The sequence below is a fragment of the Sorex fumeus genome, unplaced genomic scaffold, assembly GCF_029834395.1.
Source record: "Sorex fumeus unplaced genomic scaffold, SorFum_2.1 ptg000107l, whole genome shotgun sequence".
Taxonomy (NCBI): domain Eukaryota; kingdom Metazoa; phylum Chordata; class Mammalia; order Eulipotyphla; family Soricidae; genus Sorex; species Sorex fumeus.
In genome coordinates this window covers 1506489-1522789 of record NW_026606164.1, presented here as the reverse complement: position 1 = coordinate 1522789, position 16301 = coordinate 1506489, and the positions used below count along the sequence as shown (strand labels likewise).

Here is a 16301-nt window from a genome sequence, read left to right as displayed (position 1 = left end):
AAGGCTGCAGGCTGGGGGGTGTCACAGGCAAGGCTGATAAGCACAACAGGGAGGGCGTTTGCTCGCACACAGCCGCCCCAGGTTCAATGCCCACCATCCTGTAGGGTCCACTAAGCCCCCAGGAGTGATTCCTGAGCACGGAGCAAGGAGTGAGCCGCGAGCCCCGCCAGGTGTGCCCCCGCCCCAGCCCTCCAAGAGTGCGTGTGCGCACCCGGGTACAAGACCAAACTTTGTTTCAACTATAAAGCCCCCAACTCATCAAGACTCTGGAGGCCGGATGGGGAAAACGAGACCCACTCTTACTCCACGCAAGGTCACACCCACACTTCGTGCCCACAAACTCTCTCCCTCGGTCCCTTCGCAAAGCAAGGCTCTTTCTCACTAAGACAGGAAGGACAATGCACGCGCTTTAAAAGACAAGCCACTCATCATCCTCAAGCAACAACTTCACAGCCAAGTGCGATGATTTCTCTGCTCCAGAATCCACCGGCCGGAAGCTCTGAGCAAACGTTTCCACCGTGCACCAGCTGCTACTCACGGGGAATCTCTGGGGGCCCACGGCGGGTCTCGGCTGGCTCGGGAGGGGCAGCAGGGGCACTGCAAGGAGAAGACTCGGGTTAATCAGGCGCCTGCAGACGCCGGCCCAGGAGCCCGCGCGGTGGGAAGGAAGCCCGAGCGGGCTCAGAGCGGCAAGAGTCGGGATCCCCTCATGGGTGACGGGCAGCTACAAGAAACGCAGAAAGAGAGGGATCCTCTTAGAAAAAGCAAACGCGTGGGCTGGGATGCAAGCTATGCCCCTGGCACCTCGGACCACTGACCCGACGGCCGGCGGTGACCCAGAGCCCTGGGCCTGCCGCCTCACTCTCCGGGCCGGACAGCGGCCGCGCGAGCGGAACCGGCTGGTCTCTGAGCAGGCGCAGCTCCCCTCACGGCAGAAGCGCGAGCGGCCAGACCTTGACAGCAGCCCCCGGGGCGGGGAGAGGCACCTGGCCACACGACAAGGCGCAGTCCCCAGGGCAGGGGGGCCGGGCGGGACGGGGACACACCTTGCACCGGCGTCACCACGGCCCCCTTGAAGTGCGGGTTGATGTGGATGTTCTTGGGCTGCTGCGGGGTCACGGGGGGAGGGGTCATCATCACCCGCGGGGTGTCCATCTGGGGCGGCAGGTGCAGGGCCTGTGGCGGGGACGGCAGGTGCGGGTGCTGCAGCGGGAGCAGCGGCGGCTGCTGGAACAGGCTCCGGATCGGCTGCTGCGGCGGCGGCGGCGGCGGCTGTGGCGGCGGCTGCGGTGGGGGGATCAGCCTCGGGGAGTGGGCCTGAAAGACACACGGACAGGCTCGGCCCAGCCCGCGAGCGGGGGACCCGGGCCGGGGTGAAGGGACAGACGCCCAGGGCGGAGCGGGAGCGCACCCTGGCCCTCCTCACAGAGGCCTCCCGGGGGCCGCAGCCAGGCCGCAGCGGGGAGGGCGCCTGCCAACCCGCTGGATCCCAGCATCCCACGTGGGCCGCCGAGCACCACCAGGACGGACCCGAGCATCTCTCGGTGTGGCCCAGACCAAAAAAGGCCTTTCCCAAAGATCTCGCGTCCCACGGCCGTCTAGGCTCCCAGGCATGCCAGGAGGGCGACACCAGGAGCCGAGGGGCGGGACAGGCCAGAACAACAGGAGGCGCTCACCTTTGCCTGTGGCCGGCCCGGGTTCCACAAGGGGACCCCGAACACCACCCCCCACCCCCCAGTCCCCGAGGGACCCCTGAGCATGGAGTCAGAAGTCAGTCCTGAGCTCCACCAGGCGTGGCCTCAAAACAAAATGCAGTCACCAGGGCCACGGGACACCCAGGAGAGATGCAGAGACGACAGCCTGGGAAGAGGACGGTGGGACCCACGGCCCGCCAGAGGGAGGACACGCTCCGGCCACCCAACGCGGGGGGCAGCGGGAGGCACAATCGGGAGCGAGATGTCAGGCCAGTGTGGGCAGGGAGCCAGGGCCGCAGAGGCACTGCCACGGCCGGTCCCCCGCGGAGGGGGAGGGAGGGGTGCAGGGGCGAGCGGGCTGGGTCACTTCCCGCTTCCCTCAAAGCAGGCGTCACCTGGTCGGCAAAGCCTCCGACTCCTGAGGCCGTGAAAACCCTGAAGGATCTGAAGGGAAAGGACCCCGGGCTGCCTGGCAGGAGACGGAAATCGTGTGCAAATGGCTTCCCCCCCACCCCGCGTCAGGAAAAACCGGCACAGAGCAAGAAAGCTCCATCTTCTGGATCTGTTTCTGTTTGGGGGTGCACTGGGCGGAGCTCAGGGGACGAGGGGTCAGGCCGGGTCTCCCCCCGCCAAGCGCCCCCTCCGCGCCCGGAGACCACGTTCCCAGGGACGGGCGGAGACTCACCACCACGGGGGGCTGCGTGGGGAGCAGCGCCGGCCTCTGCTCTTTGAGCCTCGCCCGCTCGCCGGCGTCGCGTCTCTGGTCGCCCACTCCGCGGCACATCACGGCTCCTCCGCGCCGCCCGCCCCGCCGCGAGCCGTAGCGGCCCTGCTTGTGCTGGCGCTCCCGCTCCTCGAACTCGAGCAGCGCGGCCTTGGCCTCCGCGGACAGCTCTGTGGGAGAGACGCAGACGCGTCAGGCGCCGGCAAGCTGTCTCAGCCGCTGGCAGGGAGAGGCAGGCAAGAAAGACGAGGCCCGAGAGCTGCCCGGTGCGGGACCCGAAGGGGTTCGGGCGCTGCCATCGGGGCCGTGAGCGTGGTGTGGGCCGCGCACCCGGCCACCCTTGCCCACAGCTCCTCCAGGGTCCCCGCGGACTGTTCCGGCCACCGACACAGACACGACAGAGACAACCAACCGCCGGATTCGAAGACAAACCCGCAGGGCCTCGCGGCAGGACAGCGGGGAGGGCCTCTGCCCTCTCCTCGGCCAACACGGACTTGATCCCCAGCATCCCACACGGTGCCCCGAGCCCGCCAGGAGTGGCCTGAGCTGAGCCGGGAGTAACCCGAGTACCACTGGGTGTGGCCCCAAGCAAAATCAACCAACCCCAAACACCCCACCGAAGCCGTGACTAAAAGCACTCGAGTGAAGACATGCGAAGGGACGGTGGTGCCAAGGCTACGAGCCTTGGCAGGGTCATCGGGGAACGGAGAGCGCAGGATCTGGCCCCACGGCAGCACACAACAGAGCAGAGGGCCCGGGGTCGCGTGGGCATCCCGCCCTCACTGACCACCGGCGTGGGGTGACGAGAAATGAGCAACTGCAACCAGCTGCCACCCTCAGAGCAGACCCAGGACACTGTCCGCACGTGGGCTCGCGGGGCTGCAACTGACCGTGCGCCCTGAAGGGGTGCCCGGAGCAGCCGTGACCAACACCAGGCCCCCCGCGGTCACCCCCGAGCGCCCCCGGAACCTCTACGCCACGCTTCATTTTCTTGGAACTGTTTCCAGGCACTGCCCTCCCCCTTGAAACGAACCTGGACCCCACTCCAAAGAAAACTTAATCTCCTCTTAACAAGCAGAGACTTTTATTCTAATCTTCACTACATGATTGGTTCGCACACACATTTTATGCGGTGAATCAGCAATTATTTTCCTAGTGGTTCTAAGTGTCAAGATCAATTTCACTATCCCCAGTAATAAAATGGTTTCAACTGACATCTTTAATCAGCAAGTAAAAATGCTTTCCTCCAATTGAGACAAGCTGTCACGAAAGGTCACCAAAATATGACAGGATGGAAATTACATTTGTAACTTCAACTGAAATGTTAATTTCCCTTTAAGTGTTTTCTGAACTCTGTCCAGAGTCTAAAGTAAAGAGATATCGCGGAATACCACAGTTTTACACTGTATCGTTCCTCCTTAATGTGCTTATGAAAAACATATTTGCATGCAAATAATTTTATAATAGTTGTGAGGAATAGGCAATGAATGAATACAGAAACAGTTTATCTGGCAAACAAACATAACAAAAGCATGAGCTTGGGTACATGATAACTGCACGATAACTGAATCACGAGATCTGTAAAAACCTTACAAACATAAAGTTTGTAAGTTTATAAGGTTGCTGACAATAGAAATCTATTATGAGATGAAAACCTTTATTCCCACAGGCCTTTTGCCCTGCCCCCACCCCTCAGGATGTGGGGGCGACCAGGCGGCTCTTGAACCTAAGGCAGTAAGACGCAATTCCGCACCTGACGTGCCCACGAAACAAGGGCTGGATACTCACAATCCCCAGCCCACCAACGACACTGAGCCTGCCTCGGGCCAGGGCAGCCTCCTGTTCACCCCGGGGCCACCCGGAGAGCCCACCAGGGGACCCCCACCGAGACGCTCGCAACTCTGCGCAGGGGCGCGTGGCAGGCTGACCACTCCCCGCGAGTGTCCACGGCCACCACAGAAGGAACGCCCCGCTCCTGCGCTGCTCGAGGGCCCTGCAGGCGAAGTGAACTCAGCCGGCTCTTACCGACGTCCCTCCCAACTGCAACTCGGTTCTTCTCGAACCCGGCTGCAGCCCCTGGCCCAGACGGAAAGCCCCCGCGCTCTAGCCCTGAGTACGCGGCCGGGCTGGCAAGCGGCATCCTTCAGCTCTGGGGTGGCACGTGCACATCCTCGAGATCGCGGGGGGAGGCCCACGCCACACGCAGAATCGAGGACAGGAAGGCGGCCAGGTCACTTCACTCTTCCTTTCCAGAGTGGGCGCTCTCCACAGTGAGCACACAGATCACACGCTCGTGGTCTGATCAGTGCTCAGAGGCCCCGCGGCACGGAGCAGCCTCCCAGCAGCAGCGGACACGGCCCCCAGGCTGGCTGGGGAGCTGCTGGTCTGACCGTGCCCAGGAGCACCGAACGTAGCTGCCGCTGCCACAGACACAGCATCACGGGGTGCACAGCCCCCCCACCGGGCGTGACCCAAAAACTAATCAACTGCTTCTGCTACGAGGGGAAGCCTCCACAGCATTCAGGGTTTGGGGAAACCCATCTCCGAACGGACAGGATAGTCTTGACCAAGAGCATCTCACATTTCTGGAGGTCAGGCCTAAGGGCAGAGCGCGGAGCACCAGCCTGCAGGAAGAGCTCAGCCGGTCGGGATGTCTGGGAGGACGGTCAACTGACAAACCGGTTAAGGTGCCCCCAGGGACCCCAAGCCTCCCCAGCACGCCTGCAGCCAGAGGCTCTTTCCCAGACAGCACTGGCCCTGAGCGCTTCGAAAGGAAGGCAAGTGGCCTGAGGAGGAGGGAGGGGGGAACAGAGACCCGAGGAGCCGGGCTGGCCTGCAGGGGGCTGGCTGCAGAGGAAGGCCCCGCTCGCGGGGGAGGTGCCTGAAATGCCAGGTGGCCCGTTCAGACAGCAGGCGGCCCTCCGGCCGCCACCCGTGTCCCTGCAGATCCCCTGGACCCCGACATCCACCTCGCAGTCTTCCTGGAAACACACAGCCCGCGCCAGACCTGGGCAAGTGGGTATCGAGACCCGAGGGAAGCCGGGTGGGGCCACGACCGCTCTCTCCGGGAGCCTCCCCAGAGAGTCCAGGGCAGCGCCCGACCGCGTGCCTGCTTGCAGCCCGTGCGAGGGCTGGAGACGGGATCCAGAGCTCGTTTCCCAGTGACACCACAGGGCTGGAAGGGGAAGGTCAGTCGCAGTGTCCCGGCCTCAGTCGGAGGGGCAGAGCAGGCGCGACCCCGGCTCTCCCCACCCCTCCCTCGGCCTGTAGACATGCTGGGCGCAGAGAGTCTCTGCGGGAGACCCGGGCCACAGGCGCCGCTCAAGGACCAAGACAAGACGCCCCGTTCCTGCACTGACGGGGTCCGAGCAGCTGAAGGGGCTCGACAAATCGACATGACAAGTCACAACAGGACGGCCACTCACGGGGCTCAAGAAACCCGGCGCCCTGGGCCCCCCAGTGCAGGAACGCGGAGAGCATGGCACGCGGGCCCGGCCACAGACTAGCAGGAAAACAAAGCCCCGACACTCCATCCAAACATCTTGAATGCGCAGACAGACTGCCCCGTGCCGGCGGCACCACGACCGAGAGAAGTCCCCTGTCACCTATCCGATCCCTCCAAACCGTGCAGAGAGTGAAATGGAAGCGAAGGAGGACGGAGACAGGCAAGAAAGTTACCCAAAGTTTCTGGAATGTTCCTTCTCTCTCTAGTTACGTCTGAGAGTCTAATAATGGTTCCTTCTTTCCTTTCAGTTTTGAAACGTAATCGTCCAGACTCTTCATCTTCGTCATCTTCTTCATCTGATTCCTCTTTTATGTCCTTCTGTAGTTCCAAAGTTTCCATGCTTCCCTACAATGCAGACACAGAACACAAAGGGGGAATGAGTGTCCGCCTCTAATCAAGGCTGCTCGCAGTGGGGGCGCCCACCCTGCCCAGTGTCCTTCTGGAAGGTCACGCGAGCCGCCGAGCCCAGTGCAGGCGGGAATCTCTGCATTAAAAGCTAAGCCGACGTGGGCAAAAGTTCTCACCTCTGCGGACAGGGAAGCTCAGGGCCGGAAGCGCACAGAGGCACAAGCCCACCCGGGCACGCGGCTTCCCAGGTGGCACACACGACCGCCGGACCAATCGGACGACAACCGCTGGGAACACCGCTCAGAAGAACCCCCAAATGCGCGTGCGCAAACACTCCACAGCCCTCGTGGCTACGCGTACTTGTGAAGAACAGAGCGTTCTAAACCCCCCTGCTGACCTCTAGCTAATGCTGATTTTCTGAAAATCCAATCTGGTAAAGCAACCCAGATTAGGGGCCGGGCAACAGTACAGTGGGAGGGCCCCTGTTTCGCTCTCTGGTACCCCATAAGGTGTCCCAAGCCCTGCCAGGAGTGACCCCTGAGCATCGCGGGGTGCGGCCTAAAAGCGAAAGAAATTCGAAGCTTTTAAACTAAGTTGCCCCCGCAGTGTCTGAGCTCTCCTGAGACCAGGCTGGAGACCCCTGAGCACTGCACCGGCCTCCACTGCCGCCTCCCGGCCCAAGGTCCGGACGGTGAGGAAGCGACCGTCTCTTCCCCACACTGCAGCGTTCGCCAGCGACCGTGGCACACAGGTTTCTGCAGGGTCGGTGGCCCGTGCTGCCCCCGCTCCCGTCTCCGTACCCTGCGAGAGCGACCACCAGCAGCGCCTGTAAACTGAGGCGACCAACAACCCCCAGACCTCGGACTCAGGATTTGGGAAAGGCTGTGGGACAAACAAAACCGAGCCGGTTCATGAGCGAACGCGCAAGAGTGACACGATCCACGGGCAGAGGGTGGCGCAGCACCCTCTGCCCGTGTCTCCTGGGCACGGCCACCAACCAGGGATGGGCGCTCCCACTGCTGTGGCCCTCAGCCCCGTGCTGAGTGCGGATGCTCCTTTAGCTTTTAGCCCTGAGGACTGCTTCGGGCCTGTCGCTCACAACACCTGAATTTTAAAGCACCACAGTCTTTACAGGTCTGCAGGAGGGAGGTACACCCAGGACCTCACACACCCACAGCGGCACTGCCCCCACCCCGCTGCCTCCCCACATACACAGTGACACTGCCCCCAGCTCTATCCCCACACAGTGACACTGCCCCCGCCCCAGCTCTATCCCCACACAGTGACACTGCGCCCCCAGCTGTACCCCACACACACACAGTGACACTGTCCCCCCCAGCTGTACCCCACACACACAGTGACACTGTCCCCGCCCCAGCTGTATCCCCACAAACACAGTGACACTGCCCCCAGCTCTATCCCCACACACACAGTGACACTGCCCCCAGCTCTATCCCCACACACACAGTGACACTGCCCCCCCAGCTGTACCCCACACACACAGTGACACTGCCCCCAGCTGTACCCCACACACAGTGACACTGTGCCCCCCAGCTGTACCCACACACAGTGACACTGTCCCCGCCTGAGCTCTATCCCCACACACAGTGACACTGCCCCCAGCTCTATCCCCACACACACAGTGACACTGCCCCCCAGCTGTATCCCCACACAGTGACACTGCCCCCGCCCCAGCTCTATCCCCACACAGTGACACTGCGCCCCCAGCTGTACCCCACACACACAGTGACACTGTCCCCGCCCCAGCTGTATCCCCACACACACAGTGACACTGCCCCCAGCTCTATCCCCACACACACAGTGACACTGCCCCCCCAGCTGTACCCCACACACAGCAACACCGCCCCGCCAGCGGTATCCCCGGTCCCTGACATTCGGGGAGTCGGCCAGGAGTGTGTCACAGGAGCGGCATCAGAGGCCCGTGGGCAGCCGCACTGACTAGTCCCGGGGCTCTGTCCGGCCATCCAGGCAGACTCGCCTTCAGCCTCGCTCCTCCAGGGGGAGCCAGAGCCTGCGGGCCACAGGCCACTTGGCAGCGAGGCCAGAGAAGAAACGACCACCAGGAGCACAAAGACTCTATCACGACCGTCATTTCTAATTCCGCCACCAACAGCAATTACGGCCCAGAGACTTCCCAAACAAGCTCAGTGTAAAACATGACAGTATGAGAATTAATATCGTTTCGTCTGCATCCAAAGCTCCCTGTCAGAAACCTAAAGACAGGCTGAGCCGAAAACTGTTTCTCCGAAGCAAACAGGGGAGTCAGCGAGAAAGGCATCTCGCCCGTGTCGAGCCGACGGCCACTCGGCTTCCCAGGAGACCTGCAGGCCCAGTCCGCAGACCCCAGTCTGGGACGGACCCGGGAGAGGCGGGCAGAGCTGCAAGACGGCCGTCCCGGCTGGAGCGAGCGGCACAAAGATGTCCCCGAGGCCAGCTCTGGTCTCAGGCCCCAGTGCTCACGAGAACTGGACACACACCGGGCCTCACGCATCCCAACCAAGACTGCAGGCCCCAGAGTCAGACCATCCGTCACCCCAAACACCAGCTCTCCTGCCAGGAGGAGCCCCCGAAACAAACACCCACTCGCCCCGAACATGCATCTTCTTTGGTCGCGACAAGACTAATCTCGCTGCCAAAAGACGGGCTTTCTTTTCCGTTTGGGGTCCCGCCCAGCGGTTCTGGCCAACAGGCTACAGGTCACCGCGAGAGCCTGCGGGGCCGTGCTGGCCAGGCCTGGACACCAGCCAGGGATGAGGCGCACAAGCAGGGTCCACAGCACGCAAAACTGGACTCTCTCTCTCTGGCCCTGAAAATACTGCCTCTGAAGGTTTTAACAAATGTACCTGGGATTTAAGTCACGAGAAAAACTCCACTGGTACTGAGGGGAAAGGTGCTACTGAGTAACACAAAAATAAAACTATGCTGTTTATTTATGCAAAACCTTAAGTATGATCGTAAATGATGTTTCTCATTCTAGACTGCCAAAAATATCCAAAGGTTGGACCGTAGCTGCGTCTCTACAAAACCAAAAGAGGTGCTTCCGGTTTGATGCCAGTACTGCCGAGTCCTACACGCCAGGGTAGCCGGGAGGCCACAGGGCCCACAGCTCTGAAATGGACCAGTATCCTCAGGGTTTTGGGGGAGAAAAAATAGTCCTCTATTCTAAATTCAAGGGGGGAAAATGGATTGACTCCTGAAATGGGGAAAAAGCAAAATAAACATAGCAAACAAAGATTTTAAAAATCTTTTGGGGGACCAGAGAGATGGTACAGTGGGGAGGCACATGCCATGCACACGGCCAACCTGGGCTCAATCTCCGGCATCCCACACGATCCCCGGCACACCACCAGAGAAACTCCTGCGTGCAAGGCCAAGAGTAAGCACCAAGCATAGCTGGTGTGGCCAAAGCCAAAAACAATTTCTTAATTAAAGAACTTCCAGGGTGGGGCTGGAGCCATAGCACAGCGGGTAGCGCGTTTGCCTTGCACGCAGCCATCCCGGGTTCGATTCCCATCGTCCCATATGGTCCTCGGAGCACCGCCAGGGATAATTCCTGAGTGCAGAGCCAGGAGTAACCCCTGCGCGTTGCCGGGTGGGACCCAAAAAGGAAAAGAAAACTTCCAGGGTGTGGGGGGCAGAGAGACAGTACGGCAAATAAGGAGCACGCCTTAACACGGCCGACCCAGGTTCAATCCAGGCATCCCATGATCCCAAGTCCTGCCAGTGTGATCCCTAAGTGCAGAGCCACAAGCAGGCAGGCCCTGCGTACTGCCCGGGTGGCCCAAAAAAACTAAACACTCTCTCAAGAGGTCCATGACAGGGAGTCCAGGAGTTGTGGTGGCCAACTCCAGTCCGGTCCCGGCGTGGCCTCACAAGCACCACCAGGAGTGACCCCGAGCAGAGCTGGGCGTAACCCTCAACACCACCAGGTGTGGCCCAAAATACCCCTCCAATCTGTGAGGCTCGCGGGAATTCTTTCCGGCATGAAACACTGACCTTCCAGTCACAGGAAAAGGACATCTGCTGACTCCAGCCTGCGTGTGTCCCGAGGGACCTGCAGGAGGTGCCACCTCTCCCCGGTGAAGGCGAGGAGTGTGGCACCGCCCCGTTGCTTCCCAAACACCAGAAAAGCAGACAGGCTCAGACAAGAAGGCCCTACAGGGTCCTGCACGCGCTTCCTGTCCCGAGCACAGGACTACAGGAGGGCCAACAAGGCACCACACACAAAAGGACACCAGGGCAGGGAGGACGGGGCAGAGAGGACAGGGAGGACGGAGCAGAGAGCGGGGCAGAGAGCACAGGGAGGATTAAGCAGAGAGAACGGGGCAGAGAGGACTGAGCAGAGAAGCTGGGGAGGACAAAGCAGGGAGGACGGGGAGGATGGAGCAGAGACACTGGGGAGGATGGAGCAGGGAGGACAGAGCAGAGAGGACGAACCGGCAGGGAGGGCGGAAAAGGAATGGAAACCAAGTCTATAGTTTTCTCGGTTTAATTCACATTAGTAAGAAACAGATAAAGCTACGTGATTATCTCGATGCATAAAACTGACAAAACCCAATACCCATCTACAGTTTCCAAAAATAATCTCTGAGGGCTACAGAAAACAAAAATAAGCCGCCCGCCTCTCAGGCTCATCAGGCTGCCAGGCGGAGGACAGGGCCGGGCCCGCAGGGCGACAGGCACCGGCACTGGCCCAGCAAAGGGCACCCAGGCTTCGTCAGGCACCAACAGGGTCAGCAGCAACGAAGACGGCGTTTCCCGGGAACTCAGAGCTCCCGGAGGCACCCGAGGAGGGTGTGGGGACTCAGCACGTCCGTCTCCCACACCCGCCCTGCTGCGCCAAGTGTCTGCGAGCCCGCGCCGTGGGCACTGCTTGCAGGGGAGCAACCCTGCCACCGAGTGTGCGGGACACAGCCTGAAAGGGCACGACCCTCCCGGCAGCACCTGGCACAGCCAGAGAGTGACCCAGGTAAGCGGGCAAGGGCCCAGCAGGCCCGACCCGAGAGCCTGAGGACAGGGCCACTGCCCAAGCAACCCACTGAGCATCGGAGAACAGCACCGACACGTCTTCACATCGCACGGCCCGCCAGAACCACCCAGACCTTCTTCCCTGCACTGGAGGGCGACACCCAGAGAGAACCGCCAGCCCAGGACCACGGATCACGGCCAGGAGCCTGCGGCGCTTCCCACAAGCACCCCTAGCTGACACACGGACGACTCGTCCGTGCCTGCAGAAAAGCCGACACTCACACTCACACAGACCTGTGAGCCTGTCCTGAGCCCACACTCCAGCACAAGCTCACTCCCAAGAAGCACACACTCTCACAACCTACACACACACAGCCGACACACAGAACCTACACTCACACGAAGTACACTCTCACGACATACATTCTTACACAACCTACACATGCTCACACATAACCCCCACACACACTACTCCCTCACAACCCACACACACAAAACCTATACAATGAAACACAACGTACAGAGAACTTGACACTACACAACCTACACTCACACACAACCTACATACACTGCGCACTCTCACTGCAACCGACACACTCACACATGACCTACTCACAACCTACACTCTCGTACAACCCACACACACAACCTACACTCACGTGCTATTCTCACAACCTATACACACAACTACACTTATATATTAACCTACACACTCACACACAACTCACCCACGTATACAACACATATACACACAAGCTGCATACATAACCTACACATTCACACAATCTACACTCTTACAACCTACTCACACATGACCCACCCGTAACTACACACAACCTACACACAACGTACACTCACATACAACCGACACACTCACACAGCCTACATTCACACAATTACATACACACTCACACACAACCTACACACTCACAAATAACCTACACACACCTGCACTTCACACACGTGACCTATACACATAGCCACACTTACACAACCACACAACCTATACAAACTCGCACACAACGTACACACTCAAATACAACCTACAGACTCTCAGACACTCACAAAAGCTCAGTTAACCTACACACTCCCGCATTCATACACACCTTATACTCACAACCAACACACTCTCACACATACAGTTACAGATTCAAAACAACCTACAGTCACACACACACAAGCAACCACACACAACCTATCCATACACATAGACTCAACACAACTCTCACATACTTACAGATTCAATACAACCTGTACACTTAACACACACATGCAACCTTCCCACACACAGGCACGGACTCAATACAACCGACACACTCATTCACTCACTCTCACACATTCACATGCAGACTCAATACAACCACGCACATTCACTCGGACCCACTCATTCTCACAGGCACTCGCATTCACGCCGACACACGAGCTCTCCACTCTCACACTTCCATGTGCACATCACACTCTCGCTCACACTCGCACTCTGCCCAGTCACCATCTCTAACCCTCAGGGCCGCTCCCCCTGGGAAGCTGCTCGGAAGTCCTCAACTGGCTGGTCCACCCACCCTCGGCCACTGTCACTGTCACCCCACCATGGCCCCCAGGGCGCCCCCAGGGTCCCCAAGAATCTATCACTGCTATGCAGAACTAGGCATACTTCCCTTCACTTGACCGTTTAAAACGACTCTTTTAATAATGAACCTCTAACAAAGATGAGCACCTTCTTTCCAAACAGACTGAAAAAACCACCTACCCAGCAAAATCTTTGGGAAATATAAATCAGTACCATCTCTCCTTCCGATTATCAGTAGCCAATTATGTGTGACATTTCCCAAGCTAAGCTCCAACCTCTTTATTCACGTCGAGACAGTTCTCAGTTACGAACAGGGATGCCTGCGCAGGACATCAATCACTGCCCCTTAAAGATGTCTTTAGCAGGTCAATAATCTTTTCACCTAGGAAGGACTTTATCAGATCTGGTCTAGGGCCTGGATAAAAGCTCCGCATTAAGTACTCCTCGCCATTGACAGGGTCTCTCCACCACACAAAGCGGTTTTCTTCCTGAGGGTGCACGCCTCAAGGTCACAGTTCTGTGCAGCCTTCCGGAATGACAAAGGAGCATTACCTCTGGCCAAACAAGCTGTCAGCACAAACTTTGTCATCGCTCCGATAAAGAAACTGGCAGGCAGTGATAATAAGGTCTAATTTCCCCTGCTCCCGAGGGAGGCCGAGCTGCCATCCGCCTGGAGACCCGTGCCCGGGAGCCGGCGTACAAAGGAGACTCACTGCGAATTCATCCAGAGGCTCATTGATCTCGAGGTCCAGCACTTCGTCATTGTACAGCTGCTCCTCCTCGGGCTCCTCCACGTACTCGCCGTGCTCGTCCGTCAGCTCGGCTTCCGGGCCCTCGTACTGTGCTCCCTCGGGGTACTCGTACAGCTCAGAGACGTCGTCGCTTTTGTGGTACGCCAGTTCGTCCTCGCCCTGCTCATACTCGGACTCCTGTTCTCCAGAAGGGTCGTTCGTGTTGTCGGACAGCTCGAAGGAGGTGACCAGGCCTGACGTGGCATTGAGACCGATCGAGACACTCTGGGAACTGCGAGGACAAGAGCGCAAGACACATAGGTTCTAATGATGCAGACTACCAACTCCTCTCTATGAAGAACACGCAAGACTCACTTGAAACCATTTCAACGTTGACAGCAGAATGAATAGATACCAACCATCACCTCTTACAAGGTCCTAACAGCTGAAGGAAATAGGAGGGTTTTGAAACTACTGAAAATTTAGATTCTGCTCATTAAGTCACAACAGTCAGATACCAAACAGTTACAAGATTCAAGAACTTCAGAGGCGCCAGAGACAGGAGAGCGGGGAAGGCACCTGCCCTGCACACAGAGAGCCTGGGTTTGAACCCTGGCACCACATACAGCCTTGGTATCCCGAGTCCTCCAGGAGTGACCCCTGATGTGGGTTCAGGGGTGAGCCCTGAGCACAACTGAGGCCCAAATCCTTCCAGCACTCTCCCCAGTCCCCAAAAAGAATTTAACAATTTCAAAGACAAAACTTGGATAATAAATCTGTGTTTACACATTCTATTAAATCATAATAAAAATCTGAATATGCCACGTGGTCTCAAGACATACTGTGACTCTTAAAAAGTTTAAAGAGGGGCCAGAGCGATAGCACAGCGGGGAGGGCGTTTGCCTTGCACGCGGCTGACCCGGGTTCGATTCCCAGCATCCCACAGGGTCCCCTGAGCACCGCCAGGAGTGATTCCTGAGTGCATGAGCCAGGAGGAACCCCTGTGCATCGCCAGGTGGGACCCAAAAAGCCAAAAAAAAAAAAGTCCAAAAGTCCAAAGCTTGGGGCCAGAGTGACAGTACAGCGGGAAGGGTGTTTGCCTTGCACACGGTCAACCCAGGTTCAATCCCCAGTATTCCATATGATCCTCCCCAACAACACCAGGAGTCATTTCTCAGTGCTGAGCCAGAAGTGACCCCTGAGTATCGCCAGGCGTGACCCAAAAAGACAAATAAAAGTCTAAAGATCATCTTCCAAGGCCTTACCTAACATTTTACCATGTACTTAAGCTTCTTGTTTGCATTCTTTGATCAAGATGCAATAATGGTATCAAAGAATGGAAACGAGAAGCTTAAGTACATGGTAAAATTTACTCGTCTAAACTAGAGTTTTGCAAACACACTTACCTAACGTTAGAAACTACTACAAATACCGTTCAATAGAAGCATGTTTGTAACCAAGAATCGTATCTGTAACCGTATTTGTTTGTAACCAAGATATCATTACATTTATAACCAAGTGGCGTCTCCTGTATTTTCACAAGGCTTCCTCACAAAACGGCGAATTCTTCCCAGCTGCAGAGTGCAGACAGGAAGGAACGGGGGCGGGGAGGGGCACTGCAGCTGGAGTAGCTGCGCCCAAAGCGTAGCAGGTGCAGGAGGGACCAGAGTCCCAGGACGGGACCAGTGTCCTGCAGAGTGGCCCCGGCAGCCTCCTGGGAGACCTGTCAGGAAGGGGCCGGGACGCCAGCACAGGCTGTGCAGAAGCGGCGGGAGGCGCGGGAAGCGAGCGCGTCAGTCCGCAGCCTCTGGCTCCCGGCAGGCACCGACCCTGACCCCGCCCAGCTCTACAGAGAACACGCTCTCCCCACAGCCCCGCTCAGAGTCGACTCCCGGGCAGGGTACCCAGAAGGACGACGACAGCCCACCCCAATCCCTCCTGAGCAGTGCCGAGTGATTCGGCTGAAGCGCACAGTTTCATCAGCCAGCAGCGAGTACCTGAAATTCTCTTCATCTTCATTATCACTCTGCAAAAGATCATCATTGAGTTCTTCATCTGACAAATCCGACTGATTCTAATGAAAAAAAAAAACAACATCAAATTAACGCACGTCACTCCATGAAGACTTACAAGAGTGCAAAATCACCATCGCCCGACAGCCTCAAGCCTGATGTCACGGAACACTGACCACTCCGTAATTTTCTGTGGCTACACCAACTGGTGGACCTACAACCACCAGGTCCAGTGCAGGAGCTGATGACCAGATTTACCTGATCCACCAGGAATGGACAGGGGCTGGGATATGGCCTGAGTGGCAGAGCACAGGACTACCCCCGGAGGCCCTGCGGGGGTGTGGGGGACCAGGCCCTTAGTACCACCACGGAGTCCCCAGAACAATTACAAATAAAGGAAAACAGATAAAAGGGAAAAACAGAAGAGTCCTTTCCGAGTGCCCAACTTTCATCAAGCACAAAAACTGTTTTAAGACCTGAGTAAATTCAACAGCATCCCAAAGTACTTGGAAAAATATACAGATCGGAAAAAGAAAAATATACAGATTTTTAGAAATTAGTGGATTTTAGAGAACTAGACCCCACCTTGACACTGTAAGGCCCCGAGTCAAACTTCCATCTTAAACAGGTGACCTGGTCAGCAGCACCAGCCCGTGACTGGAAATGATGGTAAAGATGACCCTGGTCAGCGGAACCAGCCTCTGACCAGTCATGACCACAAAAGTGACCTG

At 57.9% G+C, this 16301-nt stretch overlaps 2 protein-coding genes across 5 annotated transcripts in view; both read right to left on the bottom strand.

The window, feature by feature from the left end:
- DPP6 (dipeptidyl peptidase like 6) overlaps positions 1 to 16301 on the bottom strand; it is a 507074-nt gene that overhangs the window by 24920 nt on the left and 465853 nt on the right. The gene's annotated exons all lie outside the window — the stretch shown is intronic.
- RBM33 (RNA binding motif protein 33) overlaps positions 1 to 16301 on the bottom strand; it is a 53850-nt gene that overhangs the window by 20650 nt on the left and 16899 nt on the right. The window contains exons 4-9 of the mRNA XM_056134828.1: positions 15556 to 15632; positions 13541 to 13850; positions 6097 to 6268; positions 2380 to 2588; positions 1047 to 1317; positions 539 to 597 (exon numbers count right to left, since the gene is read on the bottom strand). Of these exons, the coding sequence (XP_055990803.1) occupies positions 539 to 597; positions 1047 to 1317; positions 2380 to 2588; positions 6097 to 6268; positions 13541 to 13850; positions 15556 to 15632 (1098 nt within the window). The remainder of the gene's footprint in view (positions 1 to 538; positions 598 to 1046; positions 1318 to 2379; positions 2589 to 6096; positions 6269 to 13540; positions 13851 to 15555; positions 15633 to 16301) is intronic.